The sequence below is a fragment of the Pteropus medius genome, unplaced genomic scaffold (assembly GCF_902729225.1).
Source record: "Pteropus medius unplaced genomic scaffold, Ma_sr-lr_union100, whole genome shotgun sequence".
In the NCBI taxonomy this organism is placed as follows: domain Eukaryota; kingdom Metazoa; phylum Chordata; class Mammalia; order Chiroptera; family Pteropodidae; genus Pteropus; species Pteropus medius.
This window is the reverse complement of record NW_024354502.1, coordinates 9,800,452-9,820,358: the sequence shown is the minus strand read 5'-3', so window position 1 is coordinate 9,820,358 and position 19,907 is coordinate 9,800,452. Positions and strand designations below refer to the sequence as shown.

Below are 19,907 nucleotides of genomic sequence, written 5' to 3'. Positions count from 1 at the left end.
TGAACAAACTGAAACCCCAGCCGGAAATCCAGGTATTAACATTGTATTACTTGCTAATTATAAAACACCATTTCACATACTGACATTATTCACTTCTAACCCTTTTATCTAAAACACGTATTTGCTTTCCAATCATAGTTTGACAGCAGAGTGTACCTGACATAAGACAGTGAAATGATCTTTAATAAGACAGCAGTTCAAAGCATGAAGCTTTCATGCATAATAACTATGTTGGCTTAATTTGCTGCTCCACAGAAATAATTCTATTTGTGGAAATTTACAAAGTAAGATGGAATTTTTAAGAGAGCTTTACAAAGATGAAATTGGCTTTTTAAGAGTTCTTTTTTATACCTCTCTTAAAGTGATAAGATTGCCATTCTAGCATTTTAAAAAGACTTAGAAACTTCTCTTCTGATTCTTCTTACAAGGACTGCAAATATGTCCACACTACCTCTTATTTATAATCCCTTTGCCTGACTTTCTTAATTGGCACTAGGCCAATAGACAGGTCTAGATCAAGTGCACTGTCATTGCTGAGCTGATAAAAATGACCAATATTTTAAGAAATTTAGGCAGTCAAATAAGTGTAATGTGATTTCCTTAGTTCTCTGAAACTTCTAGTAATCACTCCTAAAGAAGGTTAATATTAAACCTAATGTTTTGAAATCTCCTGGCCCAATAATATAATAAAAAGCTACAGATTCTAAGAGAACCTAATACATTTTACTCAAGCTGACCATTAGTTTTGACGACACTAAAAATTGCTAAAATGAAAAAAATAAATTTCTTTAGAGCCAGTTCTGCAGTTCATTCTATTTGAAATGGTAATTTTTTTTTCATTTCACATATGCCATAAACTAAAGACAGAAGAGTAGATCAAAAAGGTATGCCAGTTTTAATAAAAGTAGAAATCTAAATTACTACTAAATGCTTTCATAAATTACTATTTTCCTTAAATGCAGAAGGGAATGCTTTATTGGCCCACAACAAGGTCATTCTGGTGTCCCTAGTACTTACAATCACACTGACTTCTTTTGAATCGCAGTAAAATTTTATTTCCAAATTTTCACTTGCAATTATGTTGCCTTTTCAAGAATATATCTCTGCAATCATCAATATGACCTAAATCTAGTCTAATCTGACATCGGGCTGAGTATAAAATTAATCTTAATCCAAGACAACAGAAAGACCCTCCCTGAAGGAAAGGCTATAGCAAAAGATTTATCATCTAAAACTAGAACAAAGAACGAACTGCTATCACGTAGAATCATAAAGATTAGTGCCATTTCTGGAAGACTGTGCAAAAAATCAAATTACTTCGAAATTTGTCCAGAAATATGAAGCCTAGCTAATTCTATGAAAAGACTTTTCCCAATAAAATAGAAATAGGAGGATTAATGTCCACGATAAGCAGCTAAAGACAACTCTGAATACGCACTGGATGAAAGAGCTATGAAGTGTGTCCATCACTTCTGCTGGATGTACCTGGCTCCCCCTTCGGTATTGGGAACATGCATATAAGAACTCAAATGTCATTCCTAGTAACTTTTTCTGCACAAAGAGATCACGACACAAAGCACAAACCTGTACATCATAGGTCCCATTTAGTAAAACGGGCCTCGAGGAACTGATGTCCTGCAGCACGCCAGAAAGCACAGAACGGTTGACCTTCTGGAAGTCTTTGGAATGGCTGAACTGCACCATGTTGTGAAGGGCCAAGATTTTGCTGTCCAGCTCAGCATCCTGCCTGGTGCGGTTATGCAGTCCTAAGTGATACTTTCGGAAGTGCTTGATCAGATCTGTGGGGTCATTGCCATAGTAACCATATCCACAGATATTGCATTTAAAGTCCTGAAGCTCTGGAGACAGAGGTGCCGGGTCTGGGTTGTCATTTACCAGTAAGTCAGTTTGGGATTTGTTCAGTCTTACACCCCCATCTGAAGGCACTTGTGGGTTTTTTGAGGCCACTGAAACCGGGCTCGAGCCTTGACAATTGGCTTGACCACTCTGCACTTGCCCTGTTTCCTCGGTAGCCTTTGGTGACATCTTATGATCTTCCTTTGTCTCCAATGAGTCCCCTGATGGGGTGCAGGCCATATCTTGAGGGTCATCTGCTTCTGCTCTTTGAGGAGACTTCAAGGGCTCACAGACTCTCCCAGCAGCTGGCGATGAGAAAGCCAACATATTTCTATCTGTCACCTCATCATGTGGGTAGGAGGGAAGGTTTCCTCCCGTACCAGGGCTTTCATAATTGAAGCCAGCCTTTTCACTCAGGACTGAGCTTTTTAAGTCCTTCTTACTGCCAGAAGATGGATCTTGGACATGCGAGCGATGTTCCTCCTTATTATTTAGTTCTGCAGCATCACTCTGATCCGTATTTTCTGACATCTGATCTGCAGAAAATTCTTTGTTCTTCCCAGATACCTTGCTTTCTGTACCTATTGGCTCCAGGGTCTGGCCCTCGCCTTCACTAGCAACGTTTCTCAGAGGGGGATTCTTTTTCCGGACCATATCTATAAAAATACAAGGAAAAGGAAAATACAGGGTTATTTGAAGGCTGCACATATGTAAACTAATCTAGAATATTTTATTTATTCTTAGTCTATTCAAGGATTTTTAAGGTGCATAATAAAAAACTTCCTCTGGGAAAGAAGATCAATTTTAAAAATAGCAAAAAAGTGAAACTAAAGCCAACAATTTACATTTAGAACACTTTTGTTGTAGAGTGGCTCATTTATTATTTTAAAATGGTTTTATGAATACCAAAGTATTAATTATCATTACTAGCTCTATCCTTCCCATTACTTATTTTTGCATGCCAATTATATTTTCTGCTCAATTTCTTTCTTCGGTAATAGTCAATGACATATATATCTGTGTGTGTACATATTTATACATGTTATACATTATGTATATGTATACCTATTATGTTTATCATATATACATGTGTATGTTTATAAATATATATTACATGTTTATTTATATGCTATGTATATGTGTATATAAACAACATAAATTGGAATTCAATATTGTTTCACACTGTGCAACCAAGATATAAATATAGTTTCAACCAAAATATGATCGTAGTCAAAAAACAGAAATAGCATGCTATATAAACAGTGAAAACTGTCCCCACTACTTTTAAAAATGGAGGATAACAAATGTTTCATCTCTTCCCTCTTGATAAATTTCTTTAAGCCCTGTTCGGGGGTCTTGCCTGAGATTTCGGGGGACCTGGAATGCTTCCTAGTAGCCAGGCTGGGTTTTACTAGAACTCTCTCCAGCATGCTAGGGAACCTAACTAAGCCCCGGGTTTCTAGGCACAGCCTGATGCCAATAGTACCAATTCCACCATCAGACGTTGACTAAAGTAAAATATTGAATTGAGCCATATGAAGTAGTCATTTTATAGCTAAAAATGGCAAAATGGCAGCAGTTTCTCATGGGTCACATACACACACTAGCTCAACTGTGCCTATCGAGTTAGCAGCATCAGCGTGTAGGGTCCAAATAAGAACGCTGTGACAAATTCCTCTAGTGGAGTCTAATGAATCAGAACTCTAAGAGTGTAAAGAGATAAGAAACAATGTGTGTTGTGTCAATAAAACAGCACAGTAACAAAAGCTACTCGAGAACTGGGGTTCATGGCCTGTGTTTCTTAATACACCAGCTGAAAACCTCCAAGTACTGCGTGAGCTGTCACCCCAAATGTCTCTTGGAAAGATCCACCTGTGACTAATAAAACAAGCTTTCTTTACTAGTCAATTCTGCCACAAGGACAGACTTAACAGAGTTACTTACACCATGATTATCCAAAATGTTATGAGAAAATCCAAATTAATAACATGTCTTAGTGGTTTTCATCTATAATTTCTCACGAGGGCTGAGAAACTACACCGGCTTTGGTTCTACGGGTAGACCTTCGCTTCTGAAAAGCTAGTCAAGCAGAATTTCTGTGATACGAATCACCGAACCAAGATAATGTACTAGTCAGGATATAAGGAATCGTTTACAAGGTAAAGGCTCATTCTACTGAACAATGTCAAAACAGTGTAACTGTACTTAAGAAAGTACATTACTCTCCTTATATACCGATAATGTTAATCATCAAAAATTCAGAGAATCTCCCTCTTGAGAGAACAACAAAACACATACAGAATGAAGGAAAGAAGTTTCAGGTGAAGGTCATGAGGCAACGTAAACCTGCCTGGCCTCTGTGGGGCAGAGGATGGAGGGAGAGAAGGTGGCCTTCGCCCTCGTGTCATTACCATCATGCTCTAACACGGAACACTGGCCAGCCAATTTACTTTTGAGTGTCTGCATTTCATGTCTTATTTATTGATTTCGGTGTTTTAGGAGACATCTATTTTTCTGACAGAAGTGACAGAAGTTGGGGACTTGTACCCACACATGGAGGGCAATTTTACAGTTCGCCAACAAAAAGAAAACGAAAAAAATAAATAAATAAAAGGGCAGCTTAAGAAATCAGTTATCATTTTAAGTTATAAGAGTAAAAAATACAGCGTTTTCATTTGGCTTATAGAAGAGGACATTCCAGGTTATAGAGTATAGCTGTTTCTACATATAAAAATGTGTTGATTTGGTACAGCATCGCTGGTCTTTCCCTCCAGAACTTCCTGTTTGTTTGTTTTCTTTCCATTACACATAATGTGTTTAGTAATGTGGCAATTTAATCTTTTCTTCAACAAATACTGAATAACCAAATTTGTAATTTAATATATTCTCCTTAATGTAAATAAATCCTAACAATGGTACACCAAAATGAAATAAAATTACACAGTAAAGATAAAAGCAAGACTCATAAAGAAATGAGGATGAAGTATTCTAATTCATTAAGATTATCCTTCTACGAAAATAAAGAGAAAATGATTTATGCCTATATTTTAATAACAAAGTGCTGAGAAAAAAATAGCAACAATTTACACATCACGGGAACTAAGATAAAATACTTAAAAGTGAGTAGATACAAATATGTTAATATTGAAAAAAATTAACTTATTTTGCAGGAAAAAACAAACCCTGAATCTTGCTGATTTATTGTTATTATGAAGGAAAGTAATGGGTCATCATTTAAACACTACTCAACCAACATCTATAGTGATTGAAAGAAAATATGATTTAATTAAATTATCAGCCTTTAAAATTTCGGTTCCTTTGTCCACCCAGGAACAGACCTTCAGAACGCTGACTCCTCATGCTGAATAGAGCCCTTAATAATATATATTGCAAAGAATGTTAAACTGCTAGTACTTCAAAGAAGTATCAGAAAGGTTATTTGGGTTTTATTTTTTGTTGTGGGGGAAAAGGGACTGTTCTTTTTAGTTGCTTTAAAAAAAAAAAATGCCATGGTTAATTTTGTTGACTATACTTTGAAGTAGTTATAGAAAAAAATAATAATTTACTGGAACTATATCACTATAATTTTTCAGAATGACAAATTATGTAAATATAAGCACATTTGCAATACTTCTAAGTGCCGAAACTCCCCTAACAAGTCATAAGTTAGATACCATGAGACTATAGCCACCCTCAAGTTATTATCTTTAAGACAAATAACAGATTGCAGGATGTTTTACTGTGTGCCAAGAACTTTTCCAGTTAACATTTTCACTTGAAAAAATAGTTCACATACTTGTAAAATCATACCCAGCATTGACTTCATAAGGCATGTGGCTTTAGAATGCTTTTTACAATTATTAATCTATTAGTCAACTAGCAGGAGGCTAATGCAATTGTCTTAGAAGACGCTCGGAAGACACAGAAGACATTTTGAGAGCTGATCTGTACATCTGCAAAACAAAACAACAAAAAAAAAGTTTCCTTCCTAAATGATATAAATACACTTTAATGTATCACACCTAAAATACAGTACTATGCCAGCACCGCAGGCTGCTTGATAGATATCTGATAAAAAGCATGAGCAAACCTTGAGCAAGATCTTCTCACACCCCTGGGTTTTAACAGGGCAGCAGGAGAAGAAGGAATATGATATAAAAGATTATGGAAGTCATTTTACAACACACTGTGATGTTGGTGAATTTAAAATATTTAACTTCTAAAACCCCCTAAACCCTAAGGATCATAATACTTACCTACATTAAGGTAGGGATAAAAGACCTCGATTAGTAAACATGAAGGGGACAGATTTCTAGAAAAAATATAAAGTGCTGACACTGCGCAGTCAAAGATGAAGACAAGAAGTAGTACCTACCCATAGCCAGTGCCTTGCAGACTCACAGTACGAGTATATACACCATGTGGCTCAGAGAAGAACTGTTTCGATGCCAGCAGGAATTCTGTATCAGATCTACCTAAGCCTTACCAAGAGTTGCAGAAACACTGAGCACTAGGACACATGTTATCTTTCCAGCTATTTTCAGTAGTCTTCTATTTCCGCTCTTGCTAAAACAAGCTTATACATGATTCAATTAGCTTTAAACCACCATTATACCAGATTTTTTATTAACTGAATCAAGTTATCGAGGCAGATATCGCATTAATGATTATATCAGATGTACCATAAATATAAATTTAAATATATAAATGGGTACAAGTAAATATATACAAAATTACATCAATGAGACTTAATCTTCTACTTTGGTGACTCCATTTTAAACATTTTTATTTTACTACATAGCAATATCCCTCATACTGACTATTATAAAAAAGTTCAAAATGCCAGTTACAGTAGGTCCACTATAAACAACCATTTAGACAATGGAGATAAATGAATTAGATAAGGAGGAGCTGAAGAATCTAAAAGAGAGCTAAAAGGATCAAGATTTTTCATTTCAGTCCTCTATTTAATTGAGATTTAAAAAAAAAAAAAAACTGGCCTGAGGGCTGCTGGGTGTCAGAGAGTAATAGTGAGCCTTCCCACATTTACACCATTCTCCACCTATACAAATACATGAATGCTTTAAAGGCAGATATAATATGAATGCATATTTTTTGTCAAGATATTTAAGCAGGGTAAAAATATATTTAGCTTCCTAAAAATGCTCTATTTCCATTAATTTCCAATACTGAGATGTAAGTCATTCTATTTGCAAAAATCTAAATTTCTACTCTTAATTATTTCTTTCTAAATTAAAACTTCGATCTAAAAACTTTCTTTGCATTTTTAGTAAAAGATATTACAGAAAATAATAGGATACTCTACTATTTCTATGTTATAGTATTATTTAGACAGGTTTATGTAGTGAAAATAATCAGCATTAGAGTTTAAAATATAATTCTGGTAACTACTTTATTTCACTGATTAAAATGCTTAAATATATGGAAAAAAATATTTTTCTGTAAAATACTGTGACTCATGTTCTCAGAATGGCATCTCGATAACAGAGGAATCTGAGTTTTCTCTTGTTATGAAGATATTGTGAATTAACCATTAATGATTTAGTTTTATTTCATACATATACACCTACACACATATACATTTGTGAAATGCTCTGGCTCCAAATAATCTTGCAATAGAAAACCAAACAAATTACTCAACCAAAACTGAGATCACAGATCCATCCAAAGCAGATGAGAACTAGGATTTATTTCCGTTAGATGAGAAACTCCTTGCAGATAAGAGATATAAATTCAATGTCCTTAGTAGCATCTTGGCCTTATAAAATCAAAACCTAAGGAGGAAGAATGATACAGAAATCACGTGTCCGGTTTCTGAACCTGATTCAAATCACCTGCCAACGTGATCAAAGCCAAGCTCTTCACTTTTCTGAACCTCTGTTTTTGTCCATATAATGAGGGAATTATAATAAATTATCTCTAAATAAATTATTTCTAAATTGTACCCTGCCTCTAAGACTCTATAATGCTTCTGATTAACGGCTTAGGCACTTTCTAAAGTTCTACCTTGGAAAATATTTACCCAATATCTTTGAAAGATTTTAAATATTAAATCATCAGCATCTAAGTGTGACAGAAATCCCACTGATGCCTACAATTCATTCAGTTATTCATTTCCTCCAACATTTATTCATCAACTATGTGCCAAACACCACCAAGATGACTCTAATTTTATTATTTATCACTAATTTAAGAGAAAATGATATTTTTTTAAAAAGCAAAGGAAAAGATGATAAGGAACTACTCTTTCTCAAAGAAAGTTAAAACTTTTGAGTATCTTTCCAAATATCATTTTGAATACATATATCCTGAACAACACTAAAGAGGAGTAAGATGGTATAATTTGACCTGTCTCAAATTCTGCTGAATATGATTTTTATTACAAGTAGCAGTTCTTATCATCATAATATATAATACCACATGACGTTTTTCTTATTGCTTTTCCATATAATAAAACTTTCAACTATTTGAAATCAAAGCTTAACACAAAAAGGAAAGACGTGATTGTCTTTTTAATATATATTTCTTCCATGCTTGTTTGTACCAACCGCTTCGGAGTACTGAGTTACTAGTTACACATTACATGTAACTTTTATTAAAAAATTAAAAGAAAAAAAAAGAATAGCAAATTGTTTCTTTTGATCAAAAGTCTCCCACAAAGAATTTAAAGAATTAAGCAAGTGATAGCAAAATAAAAGGGAGGTCAAGTTTGAGGCCTATAGCAAACTAGATAGCTTCCATATGAACAACATACAAAGTTCAGTTTTTCAAGAACATATGTGTTTGCTCACTGGTTTAGAGAAAAAAAACTGAATCCTGTCTACTCCATATATACAGATCAAAATCAGATTGCTTAAGTGAACTATAAAATGCAAGAGAACATTGTTTATCCAATTCAAAAACCCAAGAATTGCTGAGGGAGTTTAAAATGTTTTCTATTTCTTCAGATTCCAAGGCAATACTTCAATGGTAGATTGCTTTTTTTGTAAACGGCTTCAAACTTCATAAACCCAGTGTCGGATCCTGTTCTCACTCTCCATGTCTGTTTAATTTGCCCTCTCTGAATTGATTGTTCCTGAATCTTTAAAGGTATTTTTGGACGTCTTAAATCCTGTTGAGATTTAAATATCATCACCTTCAAACAACTCCCATCAAATAAATCTCTTATTAATTCATTCAAATTAATCCAAAATGATTATTTCTATTAACATATGCTTCAGAGCACAGAGCCCATTAATAGTCATCTGGACACTAGAACTAACTCAAGCCTCTTTGAGATAAAATGCACACTATTTAGATATCCTATTTCAAAGAGTTTTGATGCTGGTCCAAACAAATTTTATTGGGCTGTTATTTCATCATGCTAGGCTCTCTTTATTTTAAATATCTCATTTCAAATGTACTAGTCTAGGTAAAAAGAGATAGACTGGTAATAACATCATATTTGCCAAAACGAGTCTCCATATATCAATATACATCATAGAAAATTTCATTGACTGTTTTACTTTTTTAAGAAAATTACAAAAAAAATTTCCTGCCTTAAAGACTTTATGCTAGAAGTCTAAATGAAACTGCAAAAACTGCTAGAAGTCTAAATGAAACTGCAAAATCTGGAAAAAAATGAAGCATGCACCTATTTCACTAAAGGGGATAATTAAAGCAAGTATACATCGTGGATTATCAAAAGGAAAGTTGAATTATTTTTCCTTTCATAACAGGTGAGAGGCAAATGTATTAAAAACTCTGATTTGAATAATATCGCAATTTCACTAAGCAAATTAAGAAACATAACCATTCATTTCCCCACATAGGACATTTTTCCTTTTGCTTTTCTCTCAAAGAAAGAAAAAAAAAAACAATTAAAATAATCTACAGTGACAACTGTTGATTCAAACAGGCCAATCTGACTCGACATGTGTGCATGGGCCAGGCTCAGCTCCATCCCTTCTTTGTTAAACTTAAGAATATTTCAACTAATCCGTGGGCAAAGGGCCAAACATAGCACTTAAGTTCAAAAGAATAGCTCAAGAAAAGTATAAATGCATTTATTGATCTTCATGGTTATGATGTGAATTGACATTTTATTTATATGTAAATCAAATGTCCACTGATAACAGAAAAATAGATTCAGTGCTTTGCGGGGATCTTTGACTCTCTTCCCAGCATTTGCTGAAAAACATCTTTGTATGTTAAAGGTGATTTAATTTTAATTTATTGATGTTCTTTTATTTGTTTTCCAATCTGTTATTCAAGAAAAGAGAAAAATCGCAATTATTAACTCAATCCAGCAATATAAGTGGCTCACAGCTGTTTCAGTTCTCCTAGAAGAAATCTGTGTCAATCACTGCAAATCCATTTGGTAAATTCATGCGCATATACAGTATTGTGTATCTAATGGATGCCTACCATGAAGATTCTATTAGAATGGTCACTGTCCTCAGAGCACTGGTAAGCCAAGTGTATTAAACAAGATTTTTGTTAATTTTTTTAAGAGTGCAATTAGATACAAAATTAAAATGTTGTGAAGGTGTATTGAGTGCTTATACTGATAATAAACATATATTTTTAAACATATATGTGTTAAATGTTTAACACAATATGGTATTTAACATATATTATATATAACATATATATGTGTGTTAAAAATATATATATTAAATAGCCAAAGTGAAGGGAAGTAAGTCTGAGACATCACATGTAACAGTTCTTGCTCATGAAATCAGTAATTCATAAACCACTGTGCTCATCCCTAAGCTCCACAAGAAGCAGATTAAAAGCCCTCACCCTTCTGAGGACTAATAGTCCAATGCGTGAACCACAGGAGTGTCCAACAGATAAGGCACAAATATCATGCAGAATCAGCAAATGCATACAGGCAATTAAAGGGAATTATAAATAAGCTCAGGATGTCGCTTTACACATGTAAGTTCCAGGGGTCAGGGGCCTTTGTTCTCTATGTATTTTTAAAAGTCCATTTAAATTAATAAATAATATTGATGAATATATTTCACACTGTGTAAAGAATACACACTAGTGACAGGAAATCTGGTTTAGGTACCACACTAGTTAGTGTTAAATGGTTAATGTAACCAACTTAGTATCATTTTCCCTTCTGATAAAATCAAATTATACACACACAGGCTGGAATCATTTTTTTCTTTTGTTAAGTACCTTGAAATTTTCCAAAGAAAACTGATCATTTTTTTCAATGGAAAGCATTTTAAAACAAGAAAGCAACTTCTGATAATAGAATAAACCACTTTGGCCTGACTCCTAAGATGAGAAAAGTTTTATGTATTAAAAAAGAAAGTACATGCAGAATCCCTTTGTAATTCGGGTAGGTAATAGGCTTAGAAATCTTCAGCTGTAAGAACTTTGTTTTGAATAAACCATTATTTCAGAACATTCTAACTAACTCTGCTCAACCCAAGTTTAGGTAGGCTCTGTTGTAGGTTTTACTATGGCAACTATTTAAGCACAGATGCCAAGAAATTCAAGAATCTTCTCTATGTTCTGACCATGCTATTAGCTCCAAAAGAAAAAAGAAAAAAAGAAATGTAAGGCCATTCTTTGGTCAAATTAAGTTTAGTGGACACTGTATACTTTATGTCCCCTCTTCAGAGATCCACAATGTATACTAGTGATTATAGCTCTGAAAAGTCCTAGGGTTTTTAGAGTAGGGAGTCTGTTCAATCTGCATTGGAATTTTCCAATATCATCCGGCTTTATGTCACATGCCACTTAGCAACAAAACTAATGTTCCGCTGAGCACAGTGGGAGATGCTGATCTAAACACTAATTTTTGAGGAAGAAAATTACTGACATTAAAGCATATGTAATATTTCTAAACAAAACAGTATTTCTTCATTGCCTTGACGAGAAAGCTAAGATGCTTTGATCTGAAGTGGGCCATTTTGAAGGGCTTTTTTTTTTTCTGTTTCTAGTATGTTTAGCAACATTAAAAGAAGATCAGATTCCATTATCATGAACAATTTAGAATCAGTATTTTAAAAGAATGTGTAGTGGCAGAAGATTACAACCATGATAGAACACTGAGTAAAAAAGGTAGGAGATAAACACCTATGTATAATACGATCTCAGATGTCCAAATTATACATACATATATAAGCCCAATGTTATCTCTGAGCTAAATAGTTTATACAAATATCATTGCATAAAGAAGCCCTATTTTTTTTCAGTTATTGTTTCTGATATTGCCCACTACAGTTAATCAATTTAAAACACTACCGACTTGCATACTAAATTTGTCTCATTCTTTCAGGGTAACCTAAATTTTATCTGATTAAAATTAAGTCAGGGACTGAAATATTGCAACGACTTTAATGAAATATTATGACTCAGGATTGTGTTGAGGGACCAAGAGTTCATATAGATACAATCCGTAGTTCTCAAATGCTTGCAGATACCCGAGAGAATATGTCTAACTAACATGCTCCCCTGTTATTATTAAATATCATTCTTCCCAATTCAATTCGGTCTCCAACTCCAGATTCAGCTGTACGCATAAGAAAGGATAGAATGCCTGGACCGCATTCAGGAAATGCACCTCTAGTGTGGACCGAGTCTTTCATTGCATCCTTTTGTAGTCTAGCTTAACATCAATCTGATTCACGCTTCCGGATGATGCATAAGAAATTATGTGTACAGAGAGTGGCCTCTTTCACCCTTGCGAATCCCAGGCCCTAGTTTTATAAGCCCTTGGATTTTGTTTCATTGTTATTGTATCGCTCCTACCCCCAAAGATTAAAACAAAAGATTAAAAATAAATTTAAAAGTAGATGAGGGAGATGCCGAAGTAAATCTGAAAAGGAATTAATTTTAAATTAATTTTAAACACTAAGCCAGACATGGCAGTGAGGTCACAGTGAGGTCCAAGTGTCATATCCAGGTTACTCCAGGGCCCCCACAGTGCCTGATTTACTCACTCACATAGAAAGAATAGCAATTTGATACATATGTGGGGGGCTATGGAATTAGGGCAGAAATTATCTCATTAAGTATTTTGTACAGGTAATCTAGCAAATCTTCACATTCAAGTTCAATACATACTTAAGAATCTATCTAAACACACACACATACACACACACCTTTAGAAAAGATTTTCACCAACTGCACCCCAATTAGTAATTTCTTTTCACCATCAATCTTTGTGTGGACACCTGTCATAACAGAGTAAGGGAAAAACATATATTTAACTGCAGATTCAGGTGTTTTACAAATAGTTCCTTCAAAATCTAATTGAGTGTTGAAAGAAATCAAAAGTCAGAAATAGACTTTTATTTTAGGTTCACAATCTTGAATGTTGATGTACAGTATAACCTGAATGTTTACTGTTACTACAAGTCAAGTACTATGCCGAGACCACATTATCTCATTCAATTTTCATTTTCATTAACAATTGTTTGAGTAAGATACTTTAATTAGCCAAATTTCACCGATGAAGCAGCTAAGACTTGGAAAAGGTAAACAAACCACTTGCCTAGGTGGCAGACATAGCACGTGGACGAGCTGGGTCTCATGTGGTCTAAAGCCATGGTGGACCTCATGTAAACAAAGAGACATTGCTCATGTTCTACAAGCTTCCTTGTGTCTCTAGTATTTTTATGAACAATAATCGAGCAATGCATTCATAGATATAAAAGTGATAACACTTTAAGAAATTTATAAGAGAATAGTCTTCTGGAGTGAATGTTAATAAGATTCCCATCAATTGTATTTGATTTGTTCTATAGTTGTGTCAAGTGAATATACAATCTTCCCAACAGTCTCATGCATTACTTACTAGGTATCCTAACTTTTGGATTTGCCTCATAACACCTAGTACATCAATAAAGTTACCAAATTATCTAAGTCTCCAAATGCAAAACTCTCTACAATTCCCCCAAGAAAAAGTGAGTTTTTGTCACTATCATCTGTGGCAATTTATGCATGTCTCCTTTTAAGTTACTTGCCACAATACAATGTAATTATATGTTTATGTTTTAGGCTACTTTACTAGACTGTGAAGTCCTCCAGACCAGAAAATATAATTATTAATATTACTATAATTAAAAATATTAATATATATCTATTCATATATGTGACTATGTTAATATATAATGATATAAAATAATTCATATACTTAAATATTTATAAGTAATCAACAATTCAAGTTTTTCCCAAGTGCAACACATCTGAGGCTAGAATACACTTCCATCATTAACATTAGCATACCATAATAATGATAATTACAGGGAAATAGACTATCACATACAGCAAAAGACATGTAAGTTTTTAAAAAGTTGAGTAATACTAATATGGCCCTCCTGACTGAGACCAGCCTACTACAGATTAGGCACTCACAAAAGTTCTTATTGGATATACGGATGTTAGCACACTCAGAAACTTCTGCATATTGCTTATCTCTTCAAGGAAGACCTAAATCTCTTGACATAAATAGACTTGCAAGAATAAAAGCTAGAGTAATGCTAACGTTATCTAATCAACATAATAAATAACAAACCCTATTAAAACATAAAGGGACCCAAAGCATTAATTTTTTCTTTATTTACACTGAAAAAAGAATGAGATACACGGCTCTGAATTCATGGTCATAAAGCAATAAATGCATAAATAGTGATTATGTATGAATATCATATGATATTCAATGTATTTATTAAATGTGTATTTACTATAATTATGTACCTTTTTATATACAAATTTTACTTACAAAATTTTCACTGTGCATTCCCTAGCATTCCAAATTCAAAATGTTCTGTACTAATAGCAAAATATATAAAAATAAATAACAGTTTGACTTTTAAAGAACTAGGATGAGGCAGAAGAGAATATACACATTCACAGGAATGCTCCCAGCAACATTATTTGAACTGTCAAAACTAAAAACAACCCAAATGTACATCACCAGTCAAACAGATTAGAAAGTTGTGTGTTACTACACAATGAAATACATGGTCATACAATAGAATATTATCCTGCAGCAAAAATAAACTACATATAACAACTAGAGGAATTCACAAACGGGATGCTGAATGTGAGATGTCAGACGCAAAAGAATGCACTCTTTTAATGGACATGAATAAAGTACTTCAATGCATGCAAAGTTCAAAAACAAGCAAAATCAATCTAAAATGTGAGCAGTCAGGAGAGTGATTAACTCCTGGGGGAGAGAAGGCAACAGAGAACAGGAGGAAACACAAGGAGGCTTGTAGGGTACGAGCAATGTCTCTTTGTTTCCATGAGAGATAGTTACACAAGACTATTTATTTTGTAATAACTCACTGAGCTATAGATTTACGATTTGTGAGTTTTTTAGCAAAAATGTTAGAGTGTGTATGCATGTGTGTATGCATGTGCGTGTGTATGACTTTTCAATGACACAGCAGTTGCTCTGCAGGGATCATAGAGTAATAAGTTGACAAGAAACATTTCAGCTGCTTTTTCTTAATGGGCAAACCGAGCCATCCAACGGAGTGGAATGCTGTCACTGGCTACTCAGGCCACGAAGAGCCCAGATGCACCAAAGTACACAACTAGGTGGCAGAATAAAAAAGAAAAGAGAAATGAAGAGAGAAGAAAACAGAATTCTGGACAAAAGAGATTTGAAAGCGTAAAAGATTTCAAAAGAGATGAGAGGCAAAAACAAGTATGAAAAACAACAGCTACCTTACGAAGAGAGACGATAACAGACAAGGAAATAAGAGAAGAGAGCTCTGTCTTTGATTCTGTTGTTGTTGTTGGTGGTGGTGGTGGTGGAAGGTGGCAAAGCAAAGACACATATCTGAAGTTATTAAATATATCATTTGTAGTGTACATCAATTAGACCACAGAGACAAACTAAGTCAAGTTGGAAAAGAACTAATATGTTGTTGTCGGTACCTACTATGTACAAACCATCTGCATCTGGCCCACATAATTTTCTCATTTAGTCCTCACTAAAGCCTGCAGGGAGTCTATGAACCCTGTTTTACAAATGAGAAAACTGAACTGAAAAGGGGATAAAGTAACTTGCTTACCTTAGAAGACTGGATGGAACAGATGAAAAACAGCCAATAAAATAATACTGTGGCTGTTTCAGTGAATTCACATGTCTAAATTCGAAATATTTTTATAGTGCTGAAGAACTGCTGTTTAAATAAAACGTGGCAGATTCTACCTTCATCGAAAGTAGTTGTTCTCAATCTATGTAATAAGATATTCCATCTCAAAGATCAAATAATGATGCGTATTTCTCATCTTGCATAAAAAGATAAGTTAATAGGTAAAATTCAGTCAGTTCTAAACTTTCCACCTGGTTAATAATTTCTTAAGACTTTGGCTTTTATTATCACATGGCTTCTGAAAAAGAATGAATAAGCAACACACAAACATTAACAGAGAAACTTGAAAATATTATTTCTGAAAACTTTCATGTGGCATTTCATATTTGTTTTATAAGTACAAGCAGACATATAACAGAATCACATTTTATCCTACAGAAATGGCTCCAGGTTTGTATATGATAATTTAACACTGTTTCATGGAGTTCCTCAAAGAGAATCATAAAGTCTAAAAATACAGTCACCTAAACGAGCTTAAGAACATGTGGTTTAAGTAAAATAAGAATTAGTTGACTGCTCCTGCATCTACTAACACTGTATGTGTTCTAGATGTCATGGCATTGATGCTCTATGCATTCAACTGCTGATCACAGAAAAGAAGTTTACAGGTAGATGAGAAAAGTTTTGTGAAAGGAACAACGCGATGCCTAGAAAATTGTGGCACTAGGCAGTATTATTGAAAATTAACTGCTTCTACTGTTTTGAACTGACACAATAATTCATAAGAACAGTTCATTTAGTTATTTCAAAATCAGATAACTGCAGAGTTCCCCTAAACAAATATTACTGGTATGTGGTGATACTATCATGATCTTTATACCTGCAAATGATGCCTTATTTATTTAGCCTACAAATCAGGGTGCTATTCAGAAAATAAAATATGTTAATAAAATGACAATGAAAAAAACTGATATATCATGAAAGTAACATACAGTACTTTTAACGTTATTTTAATATCAAAAATGCCCTGCTTTAAGGCTGAAATTGAATAAATTATATTTTAAGTGAGATCTTATTTAAGTCTCTAGAAAATTGTAGCCTTTTAAGTGTTTACCATATTCTGAGGAGAAATAAAACAGGTTGTAGGTCTCAAAGTATCCTGCTCTGTTTGTGGAAATAAAAATGGACTTCTCCTTCACAAAGTATCACCATTATGATCCAATTGAGCTAAAAGTGTAGGCGGACTCTGGAAGGCAATGCCTACAGCCCAGTGTATGAATGCTGAAAAACCACAGGAAGTACTCTAGATAGTTAACAACCTACAGGATAGCACTATTCAAGAATATTTTCTGATGACCAGGAATACAACTTGAAAGAGAACTGCTTAGGTCTTTGATTCAGCAACTTAAACTTAGAATAAGTGAGCCATGTCAAAACATCCCGTAGTTTATCCCTTTGTGCATCCTTCATTTCCCTGTCAGGAAAAAACTTATGATTACCCACCAAGTTGCTATCAGAATTTTTTCCCAGAAGCCAAGGTAAAGTATATCTGATGGCATCAGTACCCATTTAGCACCAAATCCTATTTTTTTGAGCAACTTTACAAAACTGACCATACGCTATGAAATCTGATGCTTAAAGTCAAGAATAAATTAACATCACATTTATTCATACAATGTATATTTTTTGCAAGCATTGAGCTAGGTGGCGAGAATAAACTGTGAAGAGGTAGACATGAAGCCTGCGGTCAGTGAGTTTATAGTCTAGCCAGAGAAAAGAAAAACAGGGCAGACAGGTGCCTAATCCAGATTTGTTATAGCAAGAAAGGGAGAAAAATGACTACAAACTAAAAGCAAAAGCTGGCCAGGTGAAAAGACAGGACTGAGTGATTCAGGCAGAAGAGCAAGCAGAAAGCCCCTTCTCTCTCTTAAGGGAGAAATGTGGCTTCTTAACGGAATTGAAGAGGTTCAGTCGTGTTAGCAATTTCAGTGGTGTTTGGTTAAATTTTTTAATTCTAGAAACTAAAGGATTACACCATAAATTCTGTGGAAAATTCCTATTTTACTGAAAATATTATGTAATTCATATATCATATATGTTCACAAAACTTAACCAATGTTTGTATATATGTATGTTTATAGGTATATGTAGGAAGATTAACTCTTCATATAAAGTGTTAACTACAAGACTAAGAATAAAATTTCTACATAATATGTTATGGAAAAATCATAAGAGTTAAAAATTAATTTAATATTAAAAATATTGCCTCTTATTTTGATGCAACTATTGTACTGACTGATAAGATAGTGACAATCATTTTTATACTGTGTTATCATAATAATTAAATATAATGCTGGAAATATAATTATATTCTGAATTAATTTATGCTTATTTATATATTAATATATTAATGTATATAAGCATATATATAATTCATTTAAAATTGATTTCTTCACAAAAGCCGGATATTCTGGCTATGAAGCACAAGTTGACACATTTAATTCTCAATAAAGTTCCTGTTTACTATGCCATGAATGTAGAGTATTAGTGGCTTAAGAAACCACTCTTGTTCATCAGACTGGAAAATAAACTACCAAAGCAACAACAAATATCATATACACACTATATACACTCTGTTCATGGGCAAGAGCATTTCATACTAAAACTTCAAATCAATTAATTCATTCATAAAGTCTGTTTATTGACTTTACATTTACATTTAAAATGATGTTGCTGAATGCCAAAAAGAGAAATTTTATGAGAAATTATTGTTTTTAAGAAACTAGCTCCCTCTGTCAAAGAAATATGGATCACAGTAAACATTTCAGTAACAACACAGGATGAGATAAGACTTTACTTCAAAATCGGCAGTGTGAACAATAAATACCCTTGAAGACAAACAGTAAGTTCTAATGTCTACCACTTTTAATAAATGTTATTAGTATTTCCACTATTTCTTTCACTCATAATTAAATATTGTGGTCAACAGCAGTGGAAACATTTAGAAATGACAGTGGAGATGATCCTGAGAGAGAAGAAGAATTTCACAGCTCTGAGAGAGAAAAAACACAGGCATTGTAGCAAACAGGAGTAAGAGAAACAGGGTCGCTCTCCAATATAAACATACATCAAGGGACAGTGAAGATTCTGGGGCTGGGGGAAAGGAGAATTGGGTAAAGGGGGGCAAAGGTATGACAACGGAAGGAACTTAGACTTTTGGTGGTAAGTGCAAAATAGAGTATACAGATATCGAATTATAATGTGCACCTGAAATTTATAGATGTTATCAACCAATGTTCGTAAGTAAGTAAATAAATAAATATCTGGGTTATTAACATATGTGGTTTTGAAAGTTAGTTAAGTTAGAATCTTGAATCCCACTTGCAGAAAACAGGAACCCACTTGAAGTTTAGAATAAAAGAGATTAGGAAACCAAACTACACCTGGTGTGAAGCGCACACTGAAGAAAGGGGAAAAATGAAGAGCTGCTAGATATCTCAGAAAAATCAAGTACATTTCAACTCTGATCATAACTAAAAGAATAATTTTAAAAACATCAGAAAAATCTTTCCAGTTCAATGACAGGATGCTGGTATATATTTGTGAGACATTAACAATACTGGATTATTTAGGCATTTATGTGTCACTATATCTTCTATAGTTTAAGTTGGAGTTATGATTATTAATGTTTTATTTATGTTTTGATATTTATATTCCTGCCTGGACAGTGTCTCCTGTGGTCATTCATATTGATTTTCTCATGACCAAGTAAAGTACCTATAAATAAGTAGGTGCTGCTCAGTAAATATTTGAGTGAACTTATTAAAGTTATTGAAATTTAATGAATAAGTTTAGTGAAGTTTATTGAAAGGATAAAAATAGTTAATCAACTGAGTAACAGCTACTTTACACCCCTTTTTTTTTTCCGTTTGTCTCTGAACTGCCTGCCCATACTTAATGTTTTATTTT

The 19,907-nt window shown here is 33.7% G+C and overlaps 1 protein-coding gene across 8 annotated transcripts in view; it reads right to left on the bottom strand.

Annotated features, from left to right (window-relative positions):
- Positions 1 to 19,907, bottom strand: part of TRPS1 (transcriptional repressor GATA binding 1) — a 233,596-nt gene that overhangs the window by 187,036 nt on the left and 26,653 nt on the right. For 4 of the 8 annotated variants that reach the window (XM_039853824.1, XM_039853821.1, XM_039853823.1 and 1 more), the window contains exon 2: positions 1,585 to 2,513. In XM_039853824.1, the coding sequence (XP_039709758.1) occupies positions 1,585 to 2,511 (927 nt within the window). In that variant the 5' untranslated portion in view covers positions 2,512 to 2,513. Of the gene's footprint in view, positions 1 to 1,584; positions 2,514 to 5,653; positions 5,811 to 6,232; positions 7,175 to 19,907 lie in introns of those variants that run through there. The other 4 variants (XM_039853820.1, XM_039853818.1, XM_039853819.1 and 1 more) reach the window with 2 other exon arrangements.